The sequence below is a fragment of the Heterocephalus glaber genome, unplaced genomic scaffold (assembly GCF_053883595.1).
Source record: "Heterocephalus glaber isolate CG9 unplaced genomic scaffold, H.glaber_assembly_v1.0 deba00001543, whole genome shotgun sequence".
Taxonomy (NCBI): domain Eukaryota; kingdom Metazoa; phylum Chordata; class Mammalia; order Rodentia; family Bathyergidae; genus Heterocephalus; species Heterocephalus glaber.
This window is the reverse complement of record NW_028258336.1, coordinates 735-25,950: the sequence shown is the minus strand read 5'-3', so window position 1 is coordinate 25,950 and position 25,216 is coordinate 735. Positions and strand designations below refer to the sequence as shown.

General features: G+C 42.2%; 1 protein-coding gene and 1 pseudogene across 4 annotated transcripts in view; both read left to right on the top strand.

The window, feature by feature from the left end:
- LOC147824417 (adenylate kinase isoenzyme 6) overlaps positions 1-24,902 on the top strand; it is a 31,071-nt gene extending 6,169 nt beyond the window's left edge. The window contains exons 3-5 of one of the 3 annotated variants that reach the window (XM_087189505.1): positions 3,951-4,009; positions 4,114-4,259; positions 24,326-24,902. In XM_087189505.1, coding sequence (XP_087045631.1) covers positions 3,951-4,009; positions 4,114-4,259; positions 24,326-24,836 — 716 coding nt within the window. In that variant the 3' untranslated portion in view covers positions 24,837-24,902. Of the gene's footprint in view, positions 1-3,950; positions 4,010-4,113; positions 4,260-9,707; positions 10,106-19,609; positions 19,920-24,325 lie in introns of those variants that run through there. The other 2 variants (XM_087189507.1, XM_087189506.1) reach the window with 2 other exon arrangements.
- On the top strand, positions 4,114-8,170 carry LOC147824418 (2-methoxy-6-polyprenyl-1,4-benzoquinol methylase, mitochondrial pseudogene; annotated as a pseudogene). Its single transcript, XR_015442334.1, has 2 exons — positions 4,114-4,259; positions 5,437-8,170. The product of XR_015442334.1 is annotated as a 2-methoxy-6-polyprenyl-1,4-benzoquinol methylase, mitochondrial pseudogene (transcript).
- Positions 24,903-25,216: the final 314 nt, after the last annotated feature.

Here is a 25,216-nt window from a genome sequence, read left to right as displayed (position 1 = left end):
GTATTATACACCTGTAAATCAGTTTCTTGGGAGGCTGAGGCAGGAGTGCATGTTCAAGGGCAGCCTGGGCAGCTTAGTGAGACCCTGTCTCAAAAATAAAAAGGGCTTGGGGTATAACTCAGTGGTAGTACTTGCCTAGCATGTATGAGGCCCTGGTTTTGATCCCCAGTACTGGGCAAAACAAAACAAATATGACAGTCCAATTTTAAGACATCCTGTAAACATAACCACCTATTAAAACACATACTCTGAAGTTATCCTTGACTCCGCTTGCGCACTCCTGGATCCTGGTTCCCACATATACATGCTCACTCTCCACACAGATCCACTTGGCCTCTAAATCATTATAGTTTTTCTGAAACGTCTGTATAGTGTTCCCCTGTCATTTTCACAACTATTGTTACCATGCCTAAATTTCCTACTAATTTCACTACAGCCGGGTGTGGTGGGGCACATATGTAATCCCAGCACTTGAAGGCTGAGGCAGGAGAATTGCCAGAATTCAAGATCAGCTGGGTGAGTTCAAGGTCAGCCTGAACTACATAAACCCTGTCTCAAAAACAAAAAACCTCTTCGATATAGCTTCCCTCCTTACACTATTCCTTAGAAAAAGGTGGGAGGGAGAGAGAATAACAGGATTTGAACTCTTTCTGACATAATGTGTATAAACTTGCTACATTTTATTCTTTGTCCTTACAGCCACTCACCCTTATTTCCCACCATGCACTGTTTTCAAACACACTGGGAATTTTGTTTTTCATTACCTGGGGATTGAATTGCGACCATTCACACTGAATTCACACAGCCCTTTTTTGGGGGGGGTAACGGGGATCGAACTTGGGACCTTGTGCTTGCGGGGCAGGCAGCAGAACCACTGAGCTAAATCCCTGGCCCAACACAGCCCATTTTTTAAAAGAACTGAATTGAGGACTGGGGATTTAGCTCAGTGGCACCACTCCTACCTCACAAGCGCAAGGTCCTGAGTTTGATCACCGGTACTACAAAAAAAAGAATTGAATATTTAATATCCCCCACCCCACCCCCAGTAAGCAAAGCAAACTTATTCTTGGTATATCAAATTGAATTCTAGGAATATAATAAAGTCTGGCTTGGAAATATAGAAAAAGACTGAATTAACATACACCATGCATTATTTTAGGGTTTTTTTCTGAACTATACATTGACATCTAACTTGTCTGATAGCAGATGCTGCAGCCCATGTTTTAAATTTTTTTGAGACAAGATCTTGCTGAGCTGTGTAGGCTGGACCTAAACATACGATTAAGTATGCTTCCGCCTCCCAGAGTGCTAGGATTACAGCATGCGCCACCGTGTCCTGCTTGCCTCTGCTGTTCTCTTTGCCAGGAGATGCCCCCTCTATCAGCCTTGCCAACAACTCAAAGGCACAGTCAGATGTCACATCTCCAGCTCTGTCTCGGGCAGGATTACTGTGATCCTGCCTCACCTGCAGTAACTCCATGCCATCTCCTGTGGCTTCTGGGCTTGGTTCTGTCCAACTCATTCTCCACCCACAAACCAAAATGGTTTTTAAAATATTTGAAATTGATCACAATTTACATCTAAAATGCTTTTGTGAACGTCTTTGCCTTACAATAGTTTCAGCTCCTTAATTTGGCTTTGAAGGTCTTTTTGTTCTGACCTCAGCTTACTTGACCCCTTTGCACTTATTTATTTTCTAATTGTTCTGAAAGACTTTCCCTCCCTTGAAAAGACCTACTGTCCCTGGGTTCTCTAGCTCTGGCTATCTTGTTTTCTCAGGTTAAAATACTCTTTGTCACCTTCTCCTCCCTAGCTCACTGCCTCAGGTTTTTCCTTAGAAGTCACCTTGTCCAGGAAGCTTCCCCTAATAAGTTAGGCTTATGTTAGGTGTTCATCTTGCTGCTCCTACAGCACCATGAGCCATGACAATAAAGTAGAGTAAACTTTCCAGGTGAGTTGTCTGTTCTCTCCCATTTTATTGTAAACTCTGTTTTTGAAACACTGGATAAAAATGGCCCAGGGGTATTAGCTCAGTGTGAAGACCCTAGGTTCAATCCCCAGTGCCACCAAAGAATAATAATAATGCTAAAGATATCTACTTTATACACATTCTTGAAGATTTCAGTATGATCTTGAACACATGCTTAAGTATTTGCTACTACATAGTACAGTAATGATTAAAGATATTCTGAGATTTCACGGTACTGTTAAAAAAAAGTGCAGCTGGCTCACTGCATCCAAAGAGCCAAATGTGAATTGAAAATATTTTTTAAAAAGGAGCTGGTTGGCCAGGAATGTAGCTCAGTGGCACAGCGCCTGCCTGGCAGGCAAGCGAGAGGTCCTGAGTTTGATCCCTGGTACCAGGAAGGAAAAAAAAAAAAAAGAGCTGGGGCAGTGGCACAGACCTATAATCCCAGCTACTTGGGGAGACTGAGGCAGGAGGATCTCTTGAGTCTAAGAATTTGAGACCAGCCTGGGCAACATAGCAAGATCTTGTCTCAGAAGAAAGTATTAAAAAAAAATTTTTATCTGTGTTGAACATGTATAGACATTTTTCCTTTAGCAATATAGTATAAGAACTACTTCCATAGCATTTTATGTTTTTTGAGGTATTTTAGTAATCTAGAGGATCTTAGATTATATGCAAATCATTTTATATAAGAGACTTCAGCACTAGGACATTTTGGAGCAATCTCCCATGGATATTGAAGTATGCTTTTAAAATAATACATGAAAAAAATACTTGAATCCTACTAAGTTTTATCTTTTTTTCTCATCTTTGTGCCTATTGCAGACAACTTTGAATTCTGGTTTTTATGCTTTACACTTGTATATATGAGCATTTATCATGTTACTACTGGTTTATACTACATCCATTTTGGGGGTTTGTTTGTTTGTTTGGTGGTATTATGGGGAACCCAGGGCCTCTGCTCTGAGCTATATCCCCAGTCCTTCTTTTTTATTTTTTGAGACCGGATCTTGCTAAATTGCCTAGGGTGGGCTCTGACTTTTGATCCTCCTGCCTCAGCCTCCTAGAGTCCTGGAATTACAGGTATTGCCACCAGGCCTGGACAAGACTTTAGCTCCTGAGAGGAATGACATATGAATACTGGAAATCAGTTCAGTGGCATCTGTATATTTATTCCTCAACCTTCGTGAAAACGTGAGCTCAGTGGCAGGTTTGCTTCTAGAATCAGGAGCCTGGGGTTCCTTTGGTGTTTCATCTCCTTGGCCTAATAAATCCAGAACTTAACCTGCTCTTAATGCTTGTAAGGATGTTTGTATCTGTCCACATTTCCTCTTCCTTCCAATCTATAGATCAACAACAATAACAAAAAGCATTACTGTATCTTATAACCTACAAATCTGGTGTGGCTATTCACTCTTTTTAGTTGGTTTCAACTTTGAAATTGAAAAGTTTCAGATACTTCTTGGCAGGGCTGTAGACTCACTTTTAATCCCAGATACTTGGGAGGCTGAGGCAGGAAGATCAAGAGTTTGAGACCAGCCTGAGTAACTTACTGAGACCCAGCTCAAAACTTAAATTTAAAAAGTGCTGAGGATTCAGCTCAGTGAGTGCAAGGCCTGGTTTCAATCCCCAGTATCACAAAGAAGTTTCAGATCTATTGCTGCCCAGGTTTCCCACTAGACATGATTTCTTTTTTTTTTTTTTTGGCGGGGGGGGGGGGGTACCAGAGATCGAACTCAGGCCCTTGAGCTTGCTAGGGAGGCAGTGAAACCACTGAGCTAAATTCCCGGCCCTAGACATGATTTCTAGTATTGCTTTTTACATTTTATGTCCATGTAACATCTGTTATATTAGTGCCCTCTTTTGCACTAAAAGAGTCTCAAAGAATGATTGGTGATACAGTTTCTGAAGTCTAGAATGAATTGAAAATTAGTGAAAGTTAACACCACTATTTTAATGAGCTAATGTAAATCTCTTTTAGGGGCATTATATAATGGCTACGATGAAGAGTATGAGTGTCCCATTTTAGATGAAGAAAAAGTAAGTATGACTTTGCATAAAATATGTATTTGTTGAATTTAATAGGAATGTTGACCTCATTTTTCTTAGGAAACATCTTTGTTTTTTTTTAACCTCTCTTACAGGTAGTTGATGAGTTAGAGAACCAAATGGCAGAAGGTGGAGCTATTGTTGACTACCATGGTTGTGATTTCTTTCCTGAACGATGGTTTCATGCAGTTTTTGTGTTGAGAACAGATAACAGTATATTGTACAAAAGACTTGAAACAAGGTAAGAGAACATTGAATCCTTAAAATATAACATACACTCTCTTTTTGAGATTCCTGAAATTGGCCAGTACTACCATGAAAAGGGATTCTTTTGGAAGTTGTGACTACTTTATTTGGTCCCCTGTTGTAAACCAAATTTATGAGGGCTGGGCATGGTGGAGCATGCCTGTAATCCCAGCACTCAGGAGGCTGAGACCAGAGGATTACCAAAATTCAAGGTGAATTCAAGGCCAGCCTGGACTACAGAATGAGATCTTGTCTCAAAAAACCAAAATATAAAAATTAAAAACTTAAAAATAAACTAAATCTATGTGGCACTGTCATTCTGACAGAAGACAGATTTGCACATTTAAAAGACCCAGGTAAGTACTTTCTGAGTAAATGAATATCTCAGTTGACAATTGGATCCAGTAAAATAAACTGTGTAGCACTGTTGGCCAACCTATGGCATGCATATTATTGTGTGTTTTTCTTTTTAAAACAAAAGATGTTAATGTATGAGTTGTTTTTTCTAAACTAAAACCTCAGTATTCACGATTAATTGGAGTGTTGGCACTTTGTGATAAATAAGTGGGTTTTTGGTTGCAGTTTGGGCACTCGTCTCTAAAAGGTTTGCCATCATTGCTCTACAGAAACCCCATTTATGGGCGGGGGATTTAGCTCAGTGGTTTTGCCGCCTGCTGTGCAGGCACAAGGACCCGAGTTCGATCCCCGGTACCAAAAAAAAAAAAAAAGAAAGAAAGAAACCCCATTTAGCCATGCTTTTTCTTTGATAAAAGGAAAAAAGGATTTTCCTTCCTAGGAAAAGAGCCAGGTCACTAACAGTGTTTGCTTAAATGTCACCATTAAGCCCACGTGAAGCTGGGCGTGATGGTGCACACCTGTAATACCAGCTGTAAATCTATAGGGAAAGTGAGGTTGAGTGAGGTTAGACCAAAAACTGTAATCTTTTCTTTAGGCAGTGAAAAGTCATTAAAGTTTTTTGACTATTGGGGCTAGGGTTGTAGTTCAGTGGTAGAGCAAAAAAGAGAGAATTTTTTTTTCTTTGAGTAGAGAAATAGTAGAGACCATGTGGTACATAACCTTTTTTCAATAAAGACAATTTAAGGTCTCACATTAGCAGATTTTCCCGCTATCCCAGATTCCACATCTTTTTTCCCCCTTTTTGTTATACTAAGGATTGAACTACATTCTGTTTTGACCCTGTGGAGAAGATTCATGAAAGCCTTCTACAGTGTAACTTCAACCTGATTTACTACTTGTCAACTGTCTACCAAATTGTTCCTGAGATTCTCCATGATGCAGACAGAGATGAGATGAGGGTGTCTTCCGATCTCTATTAGTCATGTATCTTTCTCATGGGTTTTGATATCTTTTATTATAATGACCATTAGAAAAATTCCAATTCCTGGGCTAGAGATGTGGCCCACTGGTAGAACTCTTGTCTAATTATGTCCAAGACCCTGGGTTCAATCCCTAACACCAGGAAGAGAGACAGAGAAAGAAAAGAAAAAAACCCTCTCCACATACATACTCTTAATATTCCATCTTTTAAGAAATAGAAAATAGAAACATGTATTCAGTTCTAAGGCTGAACTCAACAATCCTCCTGATTTGGCCTCTGGGATTACAGGTCTGCATTACACACTGTCCTAGGTGGATAGCCTTACTTAAAGTAGTTCTAGCTGCTGGGTGTGGTGGCACATGCCTATAATCCCTGCACTCAGGAGGCTGAGGCAAGAGTATCACCATGAGTTCAAGGCCAGCCTGGACTACATAGTGAGACCGTGTCTCAAAAGAAAAAAAACTGAAAGGCCGGGAATTGAGCTCTCAGTGGTGCCAAGCCTGCCTCACAGATGCAAGGTCCTGAGTTCAATCCCCAGTACTGGGGAAAAAAACAAACAAACAAAAAGAAAAGAAAACTTGAAGTCCTCTTGCCTTTTGCCTCAGCCTCTCAAAGTGCTGGGACTACAGTCTATCAGGTGTTTGAAAGTGTGACCAAGAAATATAATGTGACGAACGATATGATGAGTCTGGGCATGCATCATGTTTGGAAAGATATGCTGCTGTGGAAGATGAACCCATTGCCTGGGACTTAGCTACTCGGTGTTGCTGGAGGCACAGGTGACATTGCATTCCGGTTCCTTAATTATGTTCAGGCACAGCATCAAAGAAAGCAGAAGAGGCAGTTAAAGGCCAAACAAAATTTATCCTGGGAGGAAATTGCCAAAAAGTATAAGAATGAAGAAGATCCCTTGGGTGGTTCCGGTGTCATGATCTGTGACATCAACAGGGAGATGCTAAAGATGGGGAAGAAGAAGGCCTTTCACCAAGGACATAAAGCTGGACTTGCATGGGTACTGGGAGATGCTGAAGAACTGCCCTTTGATGATCACAAGTTTGATGTTTACACCATTGCCTTTGGGATCCGGAATGTCACACACATCGACCAGGCACTCCAAGAAGCTCATTGGGTCCTGAAGCCTGGAGGAAGGTTTCTGTGTCTGGAGTTTAGCCAAGTAAACAATCCCCTCATATCCAGGCTTTATGATCTATATAGCTTCCAGGTCATTCCTGTCCTAGGAGAGGTCATTACAGGAGACTGGAAGTCCTATCAATACCTTGTGGAGAGTATCCAGAAGTTCCCATTTCAGGAAGAATTCAAGGAGATGATAGAAGATCCAGGTTTTCAAAAGGTGACTTATGAAAGTCTTACTTCAGGCATTGTGGTCATTCATTCTGTCTTCAAACTTTAGCTCCTTTTCCTATTATGGAGAGAGATCCAGTCATATACTGTTGAAAGCCTGGAACCGAAGGATAATCCAACTTATGGACAGCAGCTGAGCATCTCCTATTAAGGATATGAACCTGGGCTCATGTTCTGAAGCAACCAAAGAGAAAGAAACAAATTCCTGTCTTTTGGTAACTTTCATTAGAAGCTGCTTGGACCTTTAAAAAAAAAAATTTAAAATTGTGATTAAAACATTACTATTTTAGGTAAATAGCTAAGAGCAAGGTATTTTTAAAAAACCTGTATCGGAGCTAGTCAGTATTTTTGGTTTTGGGGCTGAGAATGTAACCCAGTGGCACCTTGCATGCCTGGCAAAAGCAAGGTCCTGAGTTCAATCCCCAATACTGGGGGGAAAAAAATATTTTTTTGGTTTTTATCCATTGAAAAAAATTACAAAGCTTATCACCTTTTTTATATTGGATTAAAGACACTTTATTATTTCTACGTACAGAAGACTCAAGAGTACGTGTAGCCCAGTTAAGTGACAAATTGTTTAGCCTTTGCCTTGTGAGCCACACGTGTGGGACCCAGGTCGTAGCCTGTCCAGTGGCGTCAGATGCCAACGTATCTGCCATGGTAGTGGGTCCTGATGGCTTGCACCAGGTGTTACTGAGATATAACTCACACACCATATACTTTACCCATTTGTTTTTAGTATATTACAAAGTTGTACAATCATTGCTGCAATTTTACAAAATGTTTGTTTCCTCAGAAAGAAACTTTGTACCCATTAGCATCACTCAGCATTTCCTTAGGCTCCCAGGCCTGGGCACTCAGTAATCTGTTTTCTTTTCCTCTGATTTGCCTATGCTAGATATTTCATAGAAATGAATAATATAAGATGTGGTCTCTTGTGTCCCATCATAATGCTTTTAAAGTTCTATTTTTTTTTTTATTGGTAAAAGTGTTATTTTAATCTGTGGACATTTGGGTTGTTTCCACTGTTGACTATTACAAATATTGCTGCTATGAACATCAGTGCACATTTTTTGTATCTGTTTTCCTTGGAAATATACGTAGGAATTTAATTGCTGGGTAATATGGAAACGCAGTGTTTAACCTTTTGAAAAGCTATCAGAAAAAAAAAAAAAAGAAAGAAAAGCTATCAGATTGTAAAGTGGCTACAACACTGCATATGAATACTGCTATATATAAGGGTTCCAGTTTTCCACATCCTCACCAACCAGCATCTGTTATTTGGGTTTAGGTTGTAGTCATGTGTGGATATGAAGTAGTATTTCACCGTGGTTTTGTTTTGCATTTCCTTGATAGCTAATAATGTTGAGACCCGGCCTCGGGGCACAGGCCTGTGATCCCAGCACTCAGGAGGCTGTGGCAGGAGGATTGCCCCAAGTTCAAGGCCCATCTGAACTACACAGACCATCTTGAAAAAACAAAAACACAAAAAGAAAAAAAGACCAAAACCAAAAATGATGTAGAGCATATTTTCATGTGCTTATTGGCCATTTGTGTATCTTTTTAACAGATGTATCTGTACAGATCCTTTACTCAGTTTTTTTGTTGTTTGGTTTTTTTTGGGGTGCTACAGTTTGAACCCAGGTCTCAAGCGAGTGGTAGAAGCAAGTGTTCTGCCACTAATTTTTGATCGTTACAAGGTTTAACTAATTTGCTGGGGGTTTTTTTTCTTCTTCTTAAGGACAGGTTCTCACTATATTGCTAAATTACCCACACTGGGCTCAAATTTAGGATCTACCTGCCTCAGCCTCCCAGAATGCTGGGATTACAGGCATGTAGTAGCAAACCTAGGTGGATTTGAATGTTTTTTTTAAGGAAGAGAGATTTATTTTGGCTTACAGTTCAGTCCATACTTGGCTGGCTCCAGGGCCTGAATTTGAGTTTTTAACTAGTTACTTAGCTAATTTACATATTTGCCTAAAGATTACAAAAGTTAATTTATCACAATTCATTTTATATATTCCACCTATTTTATCTTAATTCTTTTAGAATCTAGAACCATTACTATACTCCTTTATGTCATAGCTGAAAATTTGACTTGAGGTAGGTAGGTACCAGTTTGATAACAGGTAACTGAGTAGTGAAAAACTGTGGGAAAACTTCAGACAAACCTAAATTTAGTCTCATAGTTCTTAGTTTAGCCTTTTTGTCAAGTTTCTTACACTTATAGGTGCTAGCTTGTTTTATCTAGGTAAAGAGATTTTGAGAAATATTTTGGGGGTGATTTCTTTTTTTGAGACAGACTTTTGCTAGGTAATCCAGGCTGGCCTTGAACTCACTGTGTATCCCAGGCTGGCCTCAAATTTGCAGCAATCCTCCTGCCACAGCCTCCTAAGTGCTGGGATTATAGGTATCCACCACCGTGCCCGGCAAAGGGTGATTGTGAACTGAGCACAATGACGCACACCTGTAAGCCCAGCGTTCTGGGAGGGTGAGGCAGGAAATCCAAAGTTTGAGCCCAGGCTGGGCAATTTAGCAACTTAGTGAGACTGAGTCTGTCTAAAAATCAAAATAATAAAAGATTCTGGGGATGTAGCTCATTGCAAAGGCCCTGGCTTCAATCCTCAGTACTGGTAAATAAATAAATAAATGGTCCAGTTTCTGGTATGTTTCTAAAACCTAAAACTACAGTTAATACCACTCAGTTTGTTTTTGTTTGCTTAACCTCTCTTTGCCTTCAAGGAGTTATAATGAGAAGAAACTAGGAGACAATATTGAGTGTGAGATTTTTCAAGTTCTTTATGAAGAGGCCATGTTATCATACAAGGAAGATATTGTGCACCAGCTGCCCAGCAATACGCCTGAAGAGCTAGAGGACAACATAAACCAGATCTTGAGATGGATTGAGCAGTGGGTCAAAGGTCACAACCCGTGACTGGTCACTTGGTGGCGCCTCTTTGCACGGCCTCCAAGTATCTGTAAAAACCAAAACTATGTGGAAGGCCCAGCAGGTATTTTTATGCCTGGGTTTCTTTTTCTCCATGAGAAAGTTAAACAATCACAAATACAATGAATACAATTATTATTAAGCATTTAAAATACGCATCAGTTGCTAAACAATAAATCTGATCAAATGGGTAGTATCTTTTAAGTTTATTACAAAAGAAAATGCAGTTGATCTCTTAAATGCTAAAGATAAATCATCAGGGTATTCCTCATTTTTTCTTTCTGTAAAAAAGAAATTGGAAGTGGTAATACTTGCACTCTGCAAAACTCAGAAGGTCCAGGGCCGGGGATTTAGCTCAGTGGTTTCACCACCTGCTGCGCAAGCACAAGGACCTGAGTTCGATCCCCGGTACCAAAAAAAAAGCAAAACTTCAGAAGGTCCAAAGCAGTACACTGAAAGGGTAGCTTTCCCTTCCTGTACCCAGGAAACTATGTCAGTGGTTTCCTGTTTATCTTTCCAAATATTTTATGCCTGTAGAGCATGTTTGTATACATTTTTTAGAGTATGGTAGCATATCATGCACACTGTTCTTTTCTTTTTTTATTTAATATATTTGAAGACTATAATTTTGGTATAATCTCAGAAAATAGACTTCCTATCTTTTTTTTTTTTTTTTTTTTTGGTATCAGGGATCAAACTCCAGACCTTAACACTTTTGAGGCAGGTGGTGGAACCACTGAGCTAAATCCCTGGCCCCCTATCTTTTTTTTTAATTGTCACACACAATAAATTCACCACCTTAAGTACACAACCAGGCCAAGGGGTAGAGTGCTTACAGGCCCTGGGTTAGATCCTCTGCACTCCCAATGAAGTGTACAATTCACTGCTTTTTAGTACATTCACAAGGTTATCCAACAATTACCACTAATTCCAGGACATTTTTGTCCCTCCCTGAAAAGAAATTCTATACCCATAAGTGATCTTTCCCCATTCTTCTCTCCTCCCAGCCGATGACAGTCACTACTTACATCCTGTCTGGATGGATTTGCATATTCTGGACCTCTTGCACAAATTAAATCATCTAAATTATATCATTCCTTTTTATGGCCAAATCATATTTCATTATATGGGCATGCCACATTTTGTCCTTTCCATCATTGCACCATTGGGTTGTATCCTCTTTGGGTATTATAAAGTAGCATACTTGATAGCAGCATCCCATGAACATTCGTGTATAAATTTTTTGATGTTTTCAGTTCTCTTGGGTATAATTTAGGGAAATTCCCAGGTCACAGGGCAACTATGTTTAATATTTATTTATAAGGTTATACAAGCACCACCAATCATGTCCCTCTGCCTCTCTCCCCTTTTTATTTTGAGATGGATTCACTATGTAGCTCAGGCTGGCTTCCAGTTCATAATCCTACCTCAGCCTCCTGAGTGCTGGGATCACAGGTGTGCACTACCACACTACACTCCTCACCTTTTGAAGTTGGCCTTGTGCAGGCAGGCAGGCAGGCAGGCAGGCAGGCAGGCACTCTACCACTGAGCTTTATCCCCAGCCAGTGTTTAACTTAAGATGCCAAACTTTCCCAGGTGGTTGCATCATCTTATGTTCCCACTATCAATATATTATTGACCCAATTTCTCCACATCTGTGCCAACATTTGTTTCTTTTAGCTATACTAGTGTGTCATATGTCACTTTAGTTTTGATTAACATTTTCCTAATTTTTTTTCATCAGTGGGACAAAATACCCAAAGCTAGCAACTTAGAGGATGAGAGATTTATTTTGGCTCAGTTTCAGTCTATGGTCACCTGGCTCAGAGGGGCATAGTGGAATAAAAACTGCTTAACCCATGGTGGCCAGGAAACAGAGAAGGGAGGACCTGGGACAAGAATATGCACTTCCAAATCATGCTCCCAGTGACTTCCCTCTTCTGACCACATCCTTCCTCCTAACAGGACATGCTAAGTATAGTATCCCCACAGTCTAGTCAACTTCCACACACAAGACTTTGGGGAGACCTTTTAGATCTAAACCATAATACCAAAGGACCAATGATGTTGAGTATCTTTTTTTTTTTCCTTTTGGTCTTTTGAGACAGGGTTTTGGTTTGTAGCCCAGGCTGGACCCAAACTCACAGCAGTCATCTTGCCTCAGCCTCCCAAGTGCTAGGATTACAGGCGAGTGCCACACACCTGATTTTTTTCTTGAAATGGGTTCTCACTGTTATTCATGCTGCTCTAGAACTCTGGACCAAGTGGTCCTTTGGCCTCAGCTTCCCTAATGATGGATATTTAGGTTGTTTGCAGCTTTTTCTATCACAAACAGTAATGCAAGGATGATGGGCAACATTTGTATACTACTATACCATCCAGTCTTCCAAACATATTTCAAAAGTGAACTTAACCTTGAAGAAGCATTTGGTTCCCCAAAAAGATTTTTATTTTTGATGTTAGGGATGAACTCCAGGACTGTGCATGATAGGAAAGCACTCTGCCTTTGACTTGTCACTATATGGGGTGCAAGAAGTGCCACCATTGAGGAGATGGGGACCTCAACTCACCCTGCCATTAAGTTCTTGACTTTCATCATGGAAGAAGAACTTCATGGAAAAAGTTTGCATCAATAAGAGGCATAAGCAGAGTCAGAAAGGAAGAATATTAAAAGGGCTCTACAGCTGGGGATTTAGCTCAGTGGATCCAGCGCCTGCCTCGCAAGCACAAGGTCCCGAGTTTGATTTCCGGTACTAAAAAAAAAGGACTCTGGCTTGAGCAGCGGGAGAGGGCTCTCCTCATGAAGAGGTTCAGACTGACCCACTCACAAAACAAGTCAACTTCTATCATAGATTACCTGAGGGAGGCCAGGGTCTGATGGGTCATTATCTCAGTTCTGGTTTCATAGCTCCAGAGAAACCCTTATGGCTTACAGGGTAATCAGTTCCCATGAGATAAGTGTTCTTGCTTGGGAGGGGTGACATCATGGGGTGGTCTGTGAGGCTCTGCCTTTCCGGGAATCTGAGCTGACTGCAGGTCTGGGGATTTCTAGACATTGCTCCAGAAAGGTTTGGAATTGGACATTGTAAGAGCTGGCAATGGGATGTTTCTCCAAACAATGAAGATAACTTCATTTACTCTTGTCTGCTTGTCCTTAGTCTTACAGGTTTTTTTGTTTTTGTTTTTTTGCTTTTTGGTACCGGGGATTGAACTTGGGACCTTGTGCTTGTGCAGCAGGCGGTGAAACCACTGAGCTAAATCCCCGGCCCTCATTTAGTTGACTTTTTATTCAGACATTGGGCTCTGTTGACCCAGGGATGATAGAAACAAGAGTAGGCCAAATATTCCAAGTGCACACGCACATTCCTGCTTCACCTGAGAAATCTGCAACTGGTTCAGAAAGTGACTAAGCTGCTGCGCTCAGAATAAACGGGAGCAGGTTTTTATTGATTTGTGGGGTTGGGCTAGTCTGGTAATTTCCACTGGCCAGGCACATGGTTCCAAAAGTATTTCTTTTTGTGACACTTGGGCCACCAGGTGGTTACCGTCAACTCATCCTAGAGGGTGTTGAATTTTCATGTATCTGGCATCTTCATCCTGCTAAAAACATCCTGGCCTCATGGGTCTGAGTGCTGTAATAAGGCTGAATGACTTCAGGCGCTCGGGGTTTAGTGTCTTGTGAAAAAGCAAAAGGGTAGGGGCCGAAAAGGAGAGGAGTGAAAAGAAAACTTACCAGCTCTAAATTAACCCTGCACTGTAGTCTTGAACAAAGTATTTTCAAGTGCTCACCATGTCTACGTGTAGAATCTGACCCCAGTGTTAAGAGAGCAAAGGAGACCCAATCAGTATGAAGACAGACGCCAAGCCTTTCATCTCACTTCAGTCCCTCATCAGAGATCTGTGAAAGATCAGGCTCCTGCTTTCTGGGAAGTAATCCAGGCAAACGGGTATCATAATGCACAAGTCAGGAGTTATCTACAGGAAAGCTACTGTGAAACTTATCAGGTATTGCCCAGCTGTGTGACTTCCAAAATTAGTTAAGTTGACTAAGAGCAAGTCCCCCCCGCCTTGGCAAAAATGTCTCATTTCTATTTTTAATTAATTAATTAATTTTTTGGTACCGGGGATTGAACTTGGGTCCTTGTGCTTGCGCAGCAGGCGGCGAAACCACAGCTAAATCTCTGGCCCTGAAATGTCTCATTTCATACAAACATTCTGCTTCTGTGGTTTTATCAGGGTCTTCATGATGTGTCCAAGGCAAAAGTAGCTGCTGATCCATATCTTACATTAGGAGCAGATTCCGCTAAAATACTAGCAAGAAGTAAAAAAAAAGCCATACTCATGACCCAGTGGAAAGTTCCCAGGCCCTGGTGCACCCCAGTGAGGCCCTAAAAGCTAAGCTCATTTTTTGTGAATGGGCAGTCAGAGCTCAGGGCTGTGCCCCCCATCCCACCCTCAGGTCCTCCAGCTAAAGCTCCTTCTCCACCCCCTCTCTACGCCGCCAAGGAGGATTTGCCGATAGGCTCGCTGTGGCTTCCGTCTTAGCTGCCACTAAAACGGGAGAGCGCTTGAGTTGCCCCTGGCCCGCATCCGCGCTCACCGTCGTCTTCCAGTCTCCCTCTGAGACCGTCACCCCTACCTCGGTTACCCACAGCCGCCTCTGTAGCTGGAGTGCGACCTGCCGAGCACCCAGCTACCGGCGGCACGGAGGCCGCGCGTGCGTGCGCGATCCCGGGCTCGCGGACGCGCGAGCTGAAGCTTCTGCGCTGGGCGAGGGGGCGCGGGGGCGCGGGGGCGCGGGGGCGGCAGTAGCGAGCGACCCGGGCGTGGGCACGAGGGTTTGGGACCAGCGGCAAACCGGCTCCTTTCTCCGTCTCCTGTTAATTTGCTTTCCTGACCCTGAAATATAACAAATGGATTTCAAAGGCTATTTGTTTCATTCCCTTTCTTTTTTATTCCCTTTTACCTATTAATTTTGAGCCTTGAAACTGAAATGCACGGAATGCTAAGTAGTGTCCCGCTTTGGATCCTGGAACAGGAAAAAAGTCCTTAGTAGAAAAACTGAAGAGATCCTAATACTGTAAATTTAGGGTTTAGTGACTGCTTGTCTTGATAACAATTTCTCAATTTTCATAAATATATTCTAACGCTAACCTGCAATGAGTTTGGGTACAGACTATATAGGAGTGCTTAGCACTATTTCACAACTTACTGTAAATCTCAAATTATCCTAAAATAAACTACACATCCCACGGCGAAGTGAAGCAGACCATTGTTCATAAGGAGGGTTTGAGTTAGTCCTCCGCCCTGGCTGACAGGAAGTAGGTTCTGTTTGACCAAGTTGTTTGCTAAGCCGGGTTGTCGGGCTGCTGAGTGTGGACACGTCTGCCGTCTGCCGCACGTTTCCAGGCCGGAATCTCTTCCCTCTCCTTTCCGAGCATCGCGTATCCTCGGATCACCTGCTATAGATAAGCAGGTGAGCCGCTCCCAGCACCTTCGAAGACCGAGGTCAGGAGATAGGGCTATTGAGGTGCAGTATGGAGAGAGGGCTCCGAGGTAGGAGAAGTCACACTGTCTCCCCGAGTCAGGAAGCCCACTGCTGTCCGGACCTGAGGAGGCCGGGACAGTAGAAAGCATTCCTGGGGTGGGGAATGGCAGCGCCAGAGACTCCTGGGTCCTGGGAGCAAGTGCCCTTCCTCTTAGAAGCACAGGCTCCCCTCGGGGAGTACTAAGAAATGGAACTGGATGTGACGACTGGCGCCTTGCAGAAAACTGGATGGTACTTCGTTTAATTCTACTTGCCATGGAATGTTTTATAGCAAGGAAGGGGTATCTGGATCTGTGTGTGTGTGGAGACTATGGTCTTGGCTGCTGGAGGTAGGATAGCTTGGGTAGATCAAGTAAGGAACTATTGGTTGATCCAGGAAAAGTATTAAGAAGTTCAGCCAGGGTGTTGAAGTTAATGGGCAAAGGGCTGTTGGTTTGGGGAGATTTTTGTGGATTTTGAGAGGAGTTAGCAGTTGAAGGTATGGGAAGACCAAAGAGAAAAAGGGGAAAAACAATTCCAAAGTTTTGGAGCATGCCAGAAATCGAGAACTCAAGAGGGGACCTGGGCTGGGGTTGAAAATGATAATGAATTTGCTTTTGAGCCAGCTGTGTTTGAATTGCTAGCAGGATGTCCAGCTGGAGAGGTGTGTTTAGCAGTGGTAAATGTGGAAGGCAAACACACCGAGAAGAGACCGGAAGAGGAAACAAAGCCTAAGCTGGCTGATAGGAGGCATTTAGGGCAAAAGATGAGGATCTGATTTCTTGTAGGATTGAGGAGTCCAAGTGTTCCAGAGACCTGGCCTGGGGAATTAAGTGTCAGCTTCTGCAGAAGTGGAGGAGGTTGAAGAATGAGTCTAAATCGTGGATTTAGCAATTAGGAAGTCATCGGTCATTTTCCAGAGTCTGTTCATTCTGTGTCTCTTCCCGAGTGGCCGGAGGGCTAGGCAAGGAGCCAGGTATGGTTTCCACTCTTGGCTCTACGACTTCCTACTCGTGTAATTTTGGGTGAGTCATTATCCATGGACTGGAACAGGAAAATACATCTCAATCAACCAGAAGGACCCTTTCATTTCTGGCATCACTGAGCAGTCTGGAGAATTGGCGGTCTGTGGCACATACTTTGGAAATGGTGATCTAGTAGCTTAGAGCGCTAATGGACCCACAAAAAAATCATATTTACCCTCCCTCCCTTTGAGATTGGGTTTTGTTATGTTGCCCCAGCTGGTCTTGAATTCATGGCCTTAAACTGTCTTCCTGCTTCAGCCTCCCAAGTAGCTGAGACTGCAGGTGTACACTCCCATGCCTGGCTTAATACTTGCATTGATTTGGCTACTGTAGTTCATTTCAAAAGGATCCTATAGAGTAGTTATGCTTATATCTTTGGAGATAAACAGGCGGTGACAGTTAAGCTTCACTGTCAACTTGACTGGACTCTGAGGCTAATGGAAAGGCGATTGGCACACGGGGGCACAGTAGGCCCTAGTGGACTAACCCTCTGATGCTCAGGGCTCAGTGTGTTGTCAGGGGTGGGGCCTGGTGGAGGTGGGTCATTGGGTGCCTTGCAGGACTGTGGCTCGTGGGTGCTGCTTCCTAGCTGCCCTGGGTGGAGTGACTTTGCTCCGACAGGCCCTTCTGCCACGCCATCTTGGCCTTGCAGCCAGTCAGCTGTGGAGCAAACCTGAAACCATTAGCCAGGTAAGCCTCTCCTCCTCTAAGTTTCAGGCATCAGGTATTTTGCCCCATAATGAGAAAGTGACTAACACAAGTTCTGAGAAGTTCAATGCCTCATCCATGGTCGGAGTGTGGCAAGTGGGAGTGAGGTTGGAGCCCAGACCTCTGAGGCAGTGCCTTCTCTGTCCCCCTCCGCTGCATCCCTGGTCACTAACATTGAGCACATTAAACTGACTAGGTTAGTAATCCTGTGTATTTCCATTTTCTCTCTTTTTTTTTTTTTGGAGACAGTGTCTTGAAATGTAGTTCAGGCTGGCCTTGAACTCACTGGCCCACACTGGCCTGAGTACTCTGAGCTCCCAAAGTGCTGGGTTTATAGGCATGTGCTACCAAGCCTGGCTTCAAAGTTATATTTTTAAAAACATTAGGGAGCTGGGGATATACTCAGTGACAGAGCACTTGGCCAACATACACAAGACCCTGGGTTTGATCCCTGGCATCAAAAAAGCAAAGCCCAGTAGAGCCTGGAGCATGGGAAATTCATATTCAGCTCTGAATTCCGTGAGGTCACACCCATGGTGGCCGAATAGATGTGGTGCAGTAAACAATATTCTTAGCTCACCCTGGGATTGCTTAGCCTTTCCTCTTACAATGCTTTCCCCTTCTGTTGACCAATTCTGTCTTCTGTGCTGCTGGTCGCCCAATCCTGACCACACTATCCTTGGTGCAGGCAGGAGGCTACACTTAATCAGCAAGAGTCCAAGCTGGGCATGGTGGTACCCAGCTATAATCCTAGCACGTTGGGAAGCTGAGACAGGGGGATCAAAAATATGAGCCTGACCCTGGGTTACATTGTGACTTAGCAAGACACTGGCTCAAAAAAAAAGACAGAAATCTACTGCATGGGGATAAATCAAAGCCTCCAAGAGATTCTTCTTTGATTTAATGGGTAATCTCTTATCTACTGTAACTATTTAAGACAGACATAGCTACTTTTTTTTTTTTTTTTTTTTGGTACCAGGGATCGAACTCAGGTCCTTCTGCTTTTGGGGCAGGTGGCAGAACCACTGAGCTAAATCCCCGTCCCCCCAGACATAGCTACTTTTAAAGAAAATAACTGCATAAAATAACCAACCTGATTTTATGAAGATGTGGAGAGGGCTGAGTCCAACAAGCTGTACTGAGTATTGCTCTGGCTCACAGTTTTAGAGATTCACGTTCAGTCCTGTTTAATGTCATGATAAAAACTGAATATACTGTTGATCTCACTGAAGTTCTCCAAATGCTCTTAACTCATCGTAGTATTGTCTCCCAGAGTGTGAAAAACGAATAGGATAATCTAAGTAACGTGCTTGGCACGGGCCTAGCACATGGAAAGAAAGCAGTAAGTGCTGTTATATCATTTTTTTTAAAGTTTTGCTAATTTAATGGGACCAGTTAAATTTTTTTCTAGGCAAGCACAATCGATCAACTTGCTTCTCTTTTTGTCCCTTAATCCTCTTTGTTTGTGTTGTTTAAAAATTTCTAACAGGGGCCAGGGATTTAGCTCAGTGGTTCTACCACCTGCCTCGCAAGTGCAAGGTCCTGATTTCGATCCCCAGTTAAAAAAAAAAATTCTAACATATCATTTAGGTATAATTTACATATAATAAAATGCACCCATCGTAGGTATATGGTTTGCTGAGTTTTAACAAACTGGCACTCTGGTTGAGATACAAAACTGTTTTATCATCTCCTAAACATTTCTTCAATCCTCCCATCCCAGGCCACCCCCGATCTCTTAGCTGTCACTGTCCATTGCTTTTACTAGGCTCTCATACAGTATGTGCCAGTTGGTTGGCAAAACGTCTGAAATTCATGCATGTTTTGCATATATCTGAAATGCATCATTTTTATACATATATAAATTATTTATATATATTCTGTTGTGTGGACATACCACAGTTTACCTGTTTTCTGGAGATGGACACTTGGATTGTTCCCAGGTTTTTTTTTTTGTTTGTCTCTCAGTATTGGTGATTGAACCCAGGACTTTTGCACGGAGCTACATCCCCAGCCCTTTCTTATTTTTCATTTTGAGACAGGGTCTCACTAAATTGTAATATTGCCCAGGGTGGGCTTAAACTTGTGATCTTTCTGGGAAAACAGGAGTACGCCACCACACCCAGCTGCAGGGGTTTTTGTTGTTGTTGTTGTTTTTAAAACCAAACCTTGAGAAAATGATGAAATGTTTCTGAAGAGCTAGAGGAAAACACCTGTTTTGAAATGCTAGGTGGTGAAAGGCTGTGTTAACTGCACTCCACCCTGGAGGGACAAGGTGGAGTGTTTCTGCCCATCACCAGGTGGGTGGTCTCCGGCAGGCAGGAACCCAGATGGCCTGGTTTGTGGCCTTGTGCAGCTGACCACTTTGTGGCCTGCCGTAGAGGCAGATATTTCAGTCTGTTTATTCTGTTCTTTCTTCTTTTATTCATTTTTTCAGCAAACCTTTATTGAGCAGGCACTGTGTTCCGGATACTGGTGTAGGTCCTGGAAGAGCGGTGAACCAGAAAGAACTGCTCGCCTGGCTGTGCTGCCCTCCTCTTGGCCTGGGGAGCAGGCGTGAGCTCTGAGAGAGACATCCAGGCACCCAGTGCACACCACAGAGACCCCTGGCGTAGCACAGAGATGGGGGGTGCTGCACCAGCTCCCCACAAGGAACGAGATCATTATGTACTCCAGACATGGACTAATACAAATTTTAAAAATGGAAAAAAATAAACTTCAAGAAGAGAGAGGGAGGAAAAAAAAAACCTGAGTCTCTTATGCTGCACTTGATTCCCTCCTTTGTATTAGCTTCCTCTTATTATTTTATTTTTTATTTAAAAAATTTATTTATTTTTTGTCCTGGGGATCAAACTCGGGACCTCGAGTTTGCCAGGCAGGCACTGTGCCACTGAGCTAAATCCCCAGCAGCTTCCCCTTTTTATTGGCCCTGGTTTCAGTGGTGTCATTTGAAAAATAAGTGAAATGTGGAGGAGTGCATGAGAAGGAGGCCATAGGTGCTACAAGAATCAGCAGAGGGTGGTACGGCAGAGAGGGGCTGACGCCAGGTGTGTGCCAGGAAGGCCCCCTCGAAGGGGACACTGAAGTGGCCAGGAGCCAGGTGGGCAGGGATCCAGGGCCCAAGCAGTCCAGGCCCACAGAAGAGGCGCGGGCAGGGCTCTGAACACGGGATCTGCAACAGAAAGGGCCAGACGGGACAGGGACGCCTTCTTTCCCACCAATTCACTATCCCAAATACAAAACCTCTGCTAGTCGGTCCATACAGAAATGGAAAATGGACCATCTCTTGACCCCTTTCCTTTCTGTAAAAGATTTATCTCCCTATTTCCTATTATCTTGTCTTTAAATTCGCTCTTTATTTATATTTTGAGTTTCTCATAAAAGAGAAACCATGGCATATTTAAGTCTGTGTGTCTGATTTACTTCACTGAACATTATGTTCTCAGAGTGCATCCATTTTTCTACAAATGACTCAAGTTTATCCTTCTTTGTGACAGAGTAGTATTCCATTGTGTATAAATACCACATTTTGTTTATTCATTCATCTGTTGAACAATAGGCTGCTTTTAAGATTTAGCTATTATGAATTGTGCTGCTATAACCATGGGTATGCATGTATCACTATAATATGATGATTTTAATTCTTTCAGGAAGATACCTACAAGGACAATAGCTGGGTCAAATGAAATTCCTAGTTTTAATGTTTTCAGGAATCTCCATACTGATTTCCGTAGTGGTTGTACTAGTTCACATTTCCAGCAACCATATAGAAGGGGTTTTTTTTCAGCACAGCCTCACCAGCATTTGTTATTATCTGATTCCTTGATAATTGCCATTCTTTCTAGGGTAGGGTGGAATCTCGGTGTTGTTTCAATTTGCATTTCTCTAATGACCAGAGATGTCGAACATTTTTTCATGTATTTATTGACTGTTTGTACTTCTTCAGAGGAGTGTCTACTCATATATTCTTTTTGTTGTTGTTGTTTTTGGTACCAGGGATCGAACTCAGGTCCTTGTGCTTGTGAGGCAGGTGGCAGAACCACTGAGTTAAATCCCCAGCCCCCATTGTTGTTTTTTCTTTTGTTTGGTACCGGGGATCAAACTCGGGTCCTTGCGCTTGCGCAGCAGGCAGCAAAACCACTGAGCTAAATCCCCGGCCCCCCATTGTTGTTTTTGAGACAGGGTCTCAGTATGTAGTTCAGGCTAGCCTTGAACTCATAGTGATCCTCCTCCCTCAGCTTTCAGAGTGCTGGGATTACAGGCATATTCTAGATATTAGTCCTCTGAGGAATAGCCGGCAAAAAATTTTCCCATTCTGTAGGTTGTCTCTTCATTCTGTTGGTTGTTTCCTTTGCTGTATAGAAGCCTTTTACTTTGATACAATCCTATTTGTTGATTCTTGCTGTTATTTCTTTTTTGTTTATTTTTTTGAAACAGGGTCTCTCTCTATATCCCAGCTGCCCTCAAACTGGTGGCGATCCTTCTGCTTCAGACTGCTGAGTGCTGGGATTTCAGGCCTGCACCATCATACATAGCTTCTTGATGTTAGTTCTTGTGCAACTGGGATTTTGTTCAGAAAGTCCTTGCCTATGTACATGTCTTCAAGAGTTTTGCCTATTTTTATCTTCCAGCAGATTAACTATTTCTGTTTTATCATTTAGATCTTTGATTTTGATTTTAGTTTAGTGCAGGGTGAGAGACACTGGTCTGGACTCATCTTCTGCATTTGGATAGTCAGTTTTCCCAGCATCATTTATTAAAGAGGCTTCTTTCTTCCAGGGTATGTTTTTGGCCCCTTTGTAAAAAGTCAGGTGGCTGAATGTGCCTGGGGTTGTTTCTGGCTGCTCTCTTCTCTGTTCCATTAATCCACATGCCTGCTTTTTTTTTTTTTTTTTTTTTTTTTTGGTGTGGGGTATTGAACTCGGGACCTTGAGCTTGCAAGGCAGGCATCAGCACCACTGAGGTAAATCCCTGTCCCTTACATGCCTACTTTTGTGCCAGTACCATGCTGTTTTTATCACAGTAGCTTTGTAGTATAACTTGAAATCTGGAATTGAGATGCCTCCTGCTTTGCTCTTGTTTCCCAGAATTGCCTTTTACTATTCTGGGTCTCTTCTGGTTCCATATGAATTTTAGGTTTGTTTTTTGTTTCCTCTGATTCTGTGAGGAATGCTGTTGGTATTTGGATTGGAATTGCATTAAATCTGTATATCAGTTTTGGAAGAATGGCTTTTGGGGGGGGGGCTACTGGGGATTGAACCTGGGACCTTGTGCTTGCAAGGCAAGTAGTGGAACCACTGAGCTAAATCCCCGGCCCAAGAATGGTCATTTTGACAGTATTGGTTCTGCCTATCGAGGAACAGGGGACATCTTTCCATTTTCTGATGTCCTCCTTAATCTCCTTTTTCAGAGAATAATACTATGGTTTTTGTTGTAGCAGTCTTTCACTTCCTTGGTTAGGTTAACTCCTAAGTATTTAATTTTTCTTGATGCTATTGTGAATGATGTTGTTTTCATAATTTCTTTCTCAGTGAGTTCATTATTGGTGTTTAGAAACACACTATTAATTTTTGTGTGTTGATTTCATATCCTGTTACATTGCTAAATTTGGTTATTATTAATTCTAGGAGTTTTTAGTGGAATTTTTTGGATGTTTTATATAGGGATCATGTCATCTACAAATGATCACAATTGGACTTCTTCCTTTATTATACATATCCATTTTGTTTCTTTCTCTTGCCTGCTTGCTTTGGCTAATGTTTCAAGTACTATATTGAACAGGAGTGATGATAATGGACATCCTTGTCTTGTTCCTAATTTTAGAGGGAAAACTTTCAGCTTTTCCCCATTTAATGTGATATGGGAAGTAGGTTTGTCATTAATGGCTTTTATCAGATTGAGGTTAGGTCCTTATATACCTATTTTCACTCACAGTTTTGTTGTGTTGTGATGAAAGAAAAAATTACAACAAATCTAGTTTTACAGATCTTTTTAACTGGCTTTTATGGTTCTAGAATCAGGCAGCAGTCTGGACCAAAACTGGTTCAGAATGCTCTGCCCCACCACATGTACAGGTTGTATTTGAGTCAGGAAAAAAGGAAGTGACATACACAAGAGTAAGTAAGGTATATAGAGGGCTGATTGATTAAAGCTTGGCATTTGCCTTATTTGAACCTGCTTTGAACAATCTGCTATTGTGATTGGCTGAGACTTGGCTGCTTGTTACAAGAATAGGTTATGGAGAAGTTAGGCTATAATTCACTACGTGGGCAGAAACTTTTAGGCCAAACTTAGTTCACTTTAACAATTTTTAAATTTTAAATTTTAGTTGTCAGTTAACAAACTATAGTTGTATATATTTATCGGGTACAAAGTGATGCTATGATTTATGAGTACAATATAGAATAATTAAATCAAGCCTACAAATTTTTTTTTTTTGGTATGTGGGATTGAACTGGGGACGTTGCACTTGCAAGGCAGGCAGTGGAACCACTGAGCTAAATCCCCAGCCTCTAAATCAAGCTTACATATCCATCACATCAAAGACATATTTCTGTGATGAGAACATTTGACATTTACTCTTGGTGATTTGGAAATGTACAATACATTATTGTTAAGTATATACATAATGTGGGTGTAGTATCTCTCAAAGAGAAAAAATGTGATTTTTCCTGTCTCGTTGAGGCTGTGAACCCTCTGACCGTCATCTGCCCATTTCCCCCACTTCCCAGCCTCTGGTAACTATTATTCCACTCTGCTTCTCTCCTTGTAGACTCCACATTCAAGGGAGATCATGTGGTCCTGCAATTCTTTCTGTATCTGACTTCTTTCACTTGCTTAATATTATCCAGTCTCATTTATGCTGTGGCAAATTAACAAATATCTTTCTTTTCAAAGTCTGAATACTATTTCATTTTATGTGTATCTTATATCGTTCGTCGTGTGTGTGTGTGTGTGTGTATGTGTGTATGTGTGTATGAATGACTGGGCCTTGAACCCATGGATACATCCCCAGCACTTTATTTTTTATTTTGAGACAGGGTCTCACTAAGTTACACAAGCTGAGCTCCAACATTTATTTATTTTGGTAAATACCCAGAAGGAGGATCACTAGATTTGCTGACCAGTTTTACTGTTTTTCCCTATGGTGAAGCGAGCATTTGCTCATGAGCAAGGTTGGGAGATCGCTGAGTGTGTCCGAGGTGCAGATCTGGGAACCAGAGGAGGATGACATGACAGAAGGCGACCTGGGGTACGGCCTCGGCCGGAGACCCGGAGGCCTCTGCAAGGTGGAAGGCTCATGTTTACTTAGATCTAGAAGATCCGATGGGAAAAGCTTCAGTCCTCCTCCACTTCCAAGAGATGGGGAAGAAAGAAGTGGGGCAATTTTCCAGTATTTCCTGCAGAAGAGCCTGCAAACCGCGAGTCCTCAGAGGCCCAGAACTGCGAGCTCCAGTCAGGAAGGGAACCCTGGTAAGGATGTGAAATTCTCTCCTCCTCCCTCTCTGATCCCAGTCACCCTTCCATCAAGGGTGAACAGAAACCACAGAGATTTCAGAAATTCATCTTCACTCGCCCTTGAGATTAGTGCGGTGAGTGATAGCGCAGAAGAACTGATGTTTGTATTTCCAAGCTTTGTGCAAACTATGAACTGTGGTTCATAATACAGTTATTCCACATTACTAATATACTGTGTGTTTGTTATTGGTAAAAGTGATCACCTACCTTCCTTTAAAAAAAAAAAATACTGGGGATTGAACACAGGGCCTTCACACTGAGCCACATCCCCAGTTCTTTTACTTACTTATTTTAATTTTATGTATTTATTTATTCTTTTATTTTTGAGACAGGGTCTTGCTAAGTTGCTGTGTTCTTCATGGTGGGCTCCAACCTGTGATCCTCCTGTCTCAGCCTGTTAGAGCACTGGGATTACAGGCCTGTGCCACCACGCTTGGCTTTTACCTTGCTGTTCTGTGGGGGTAGTTTTATTCTTCTTTTTTCTTTTTTCTTGGTCAACAAATAGTCACTGGGTACTCTGAAGTAC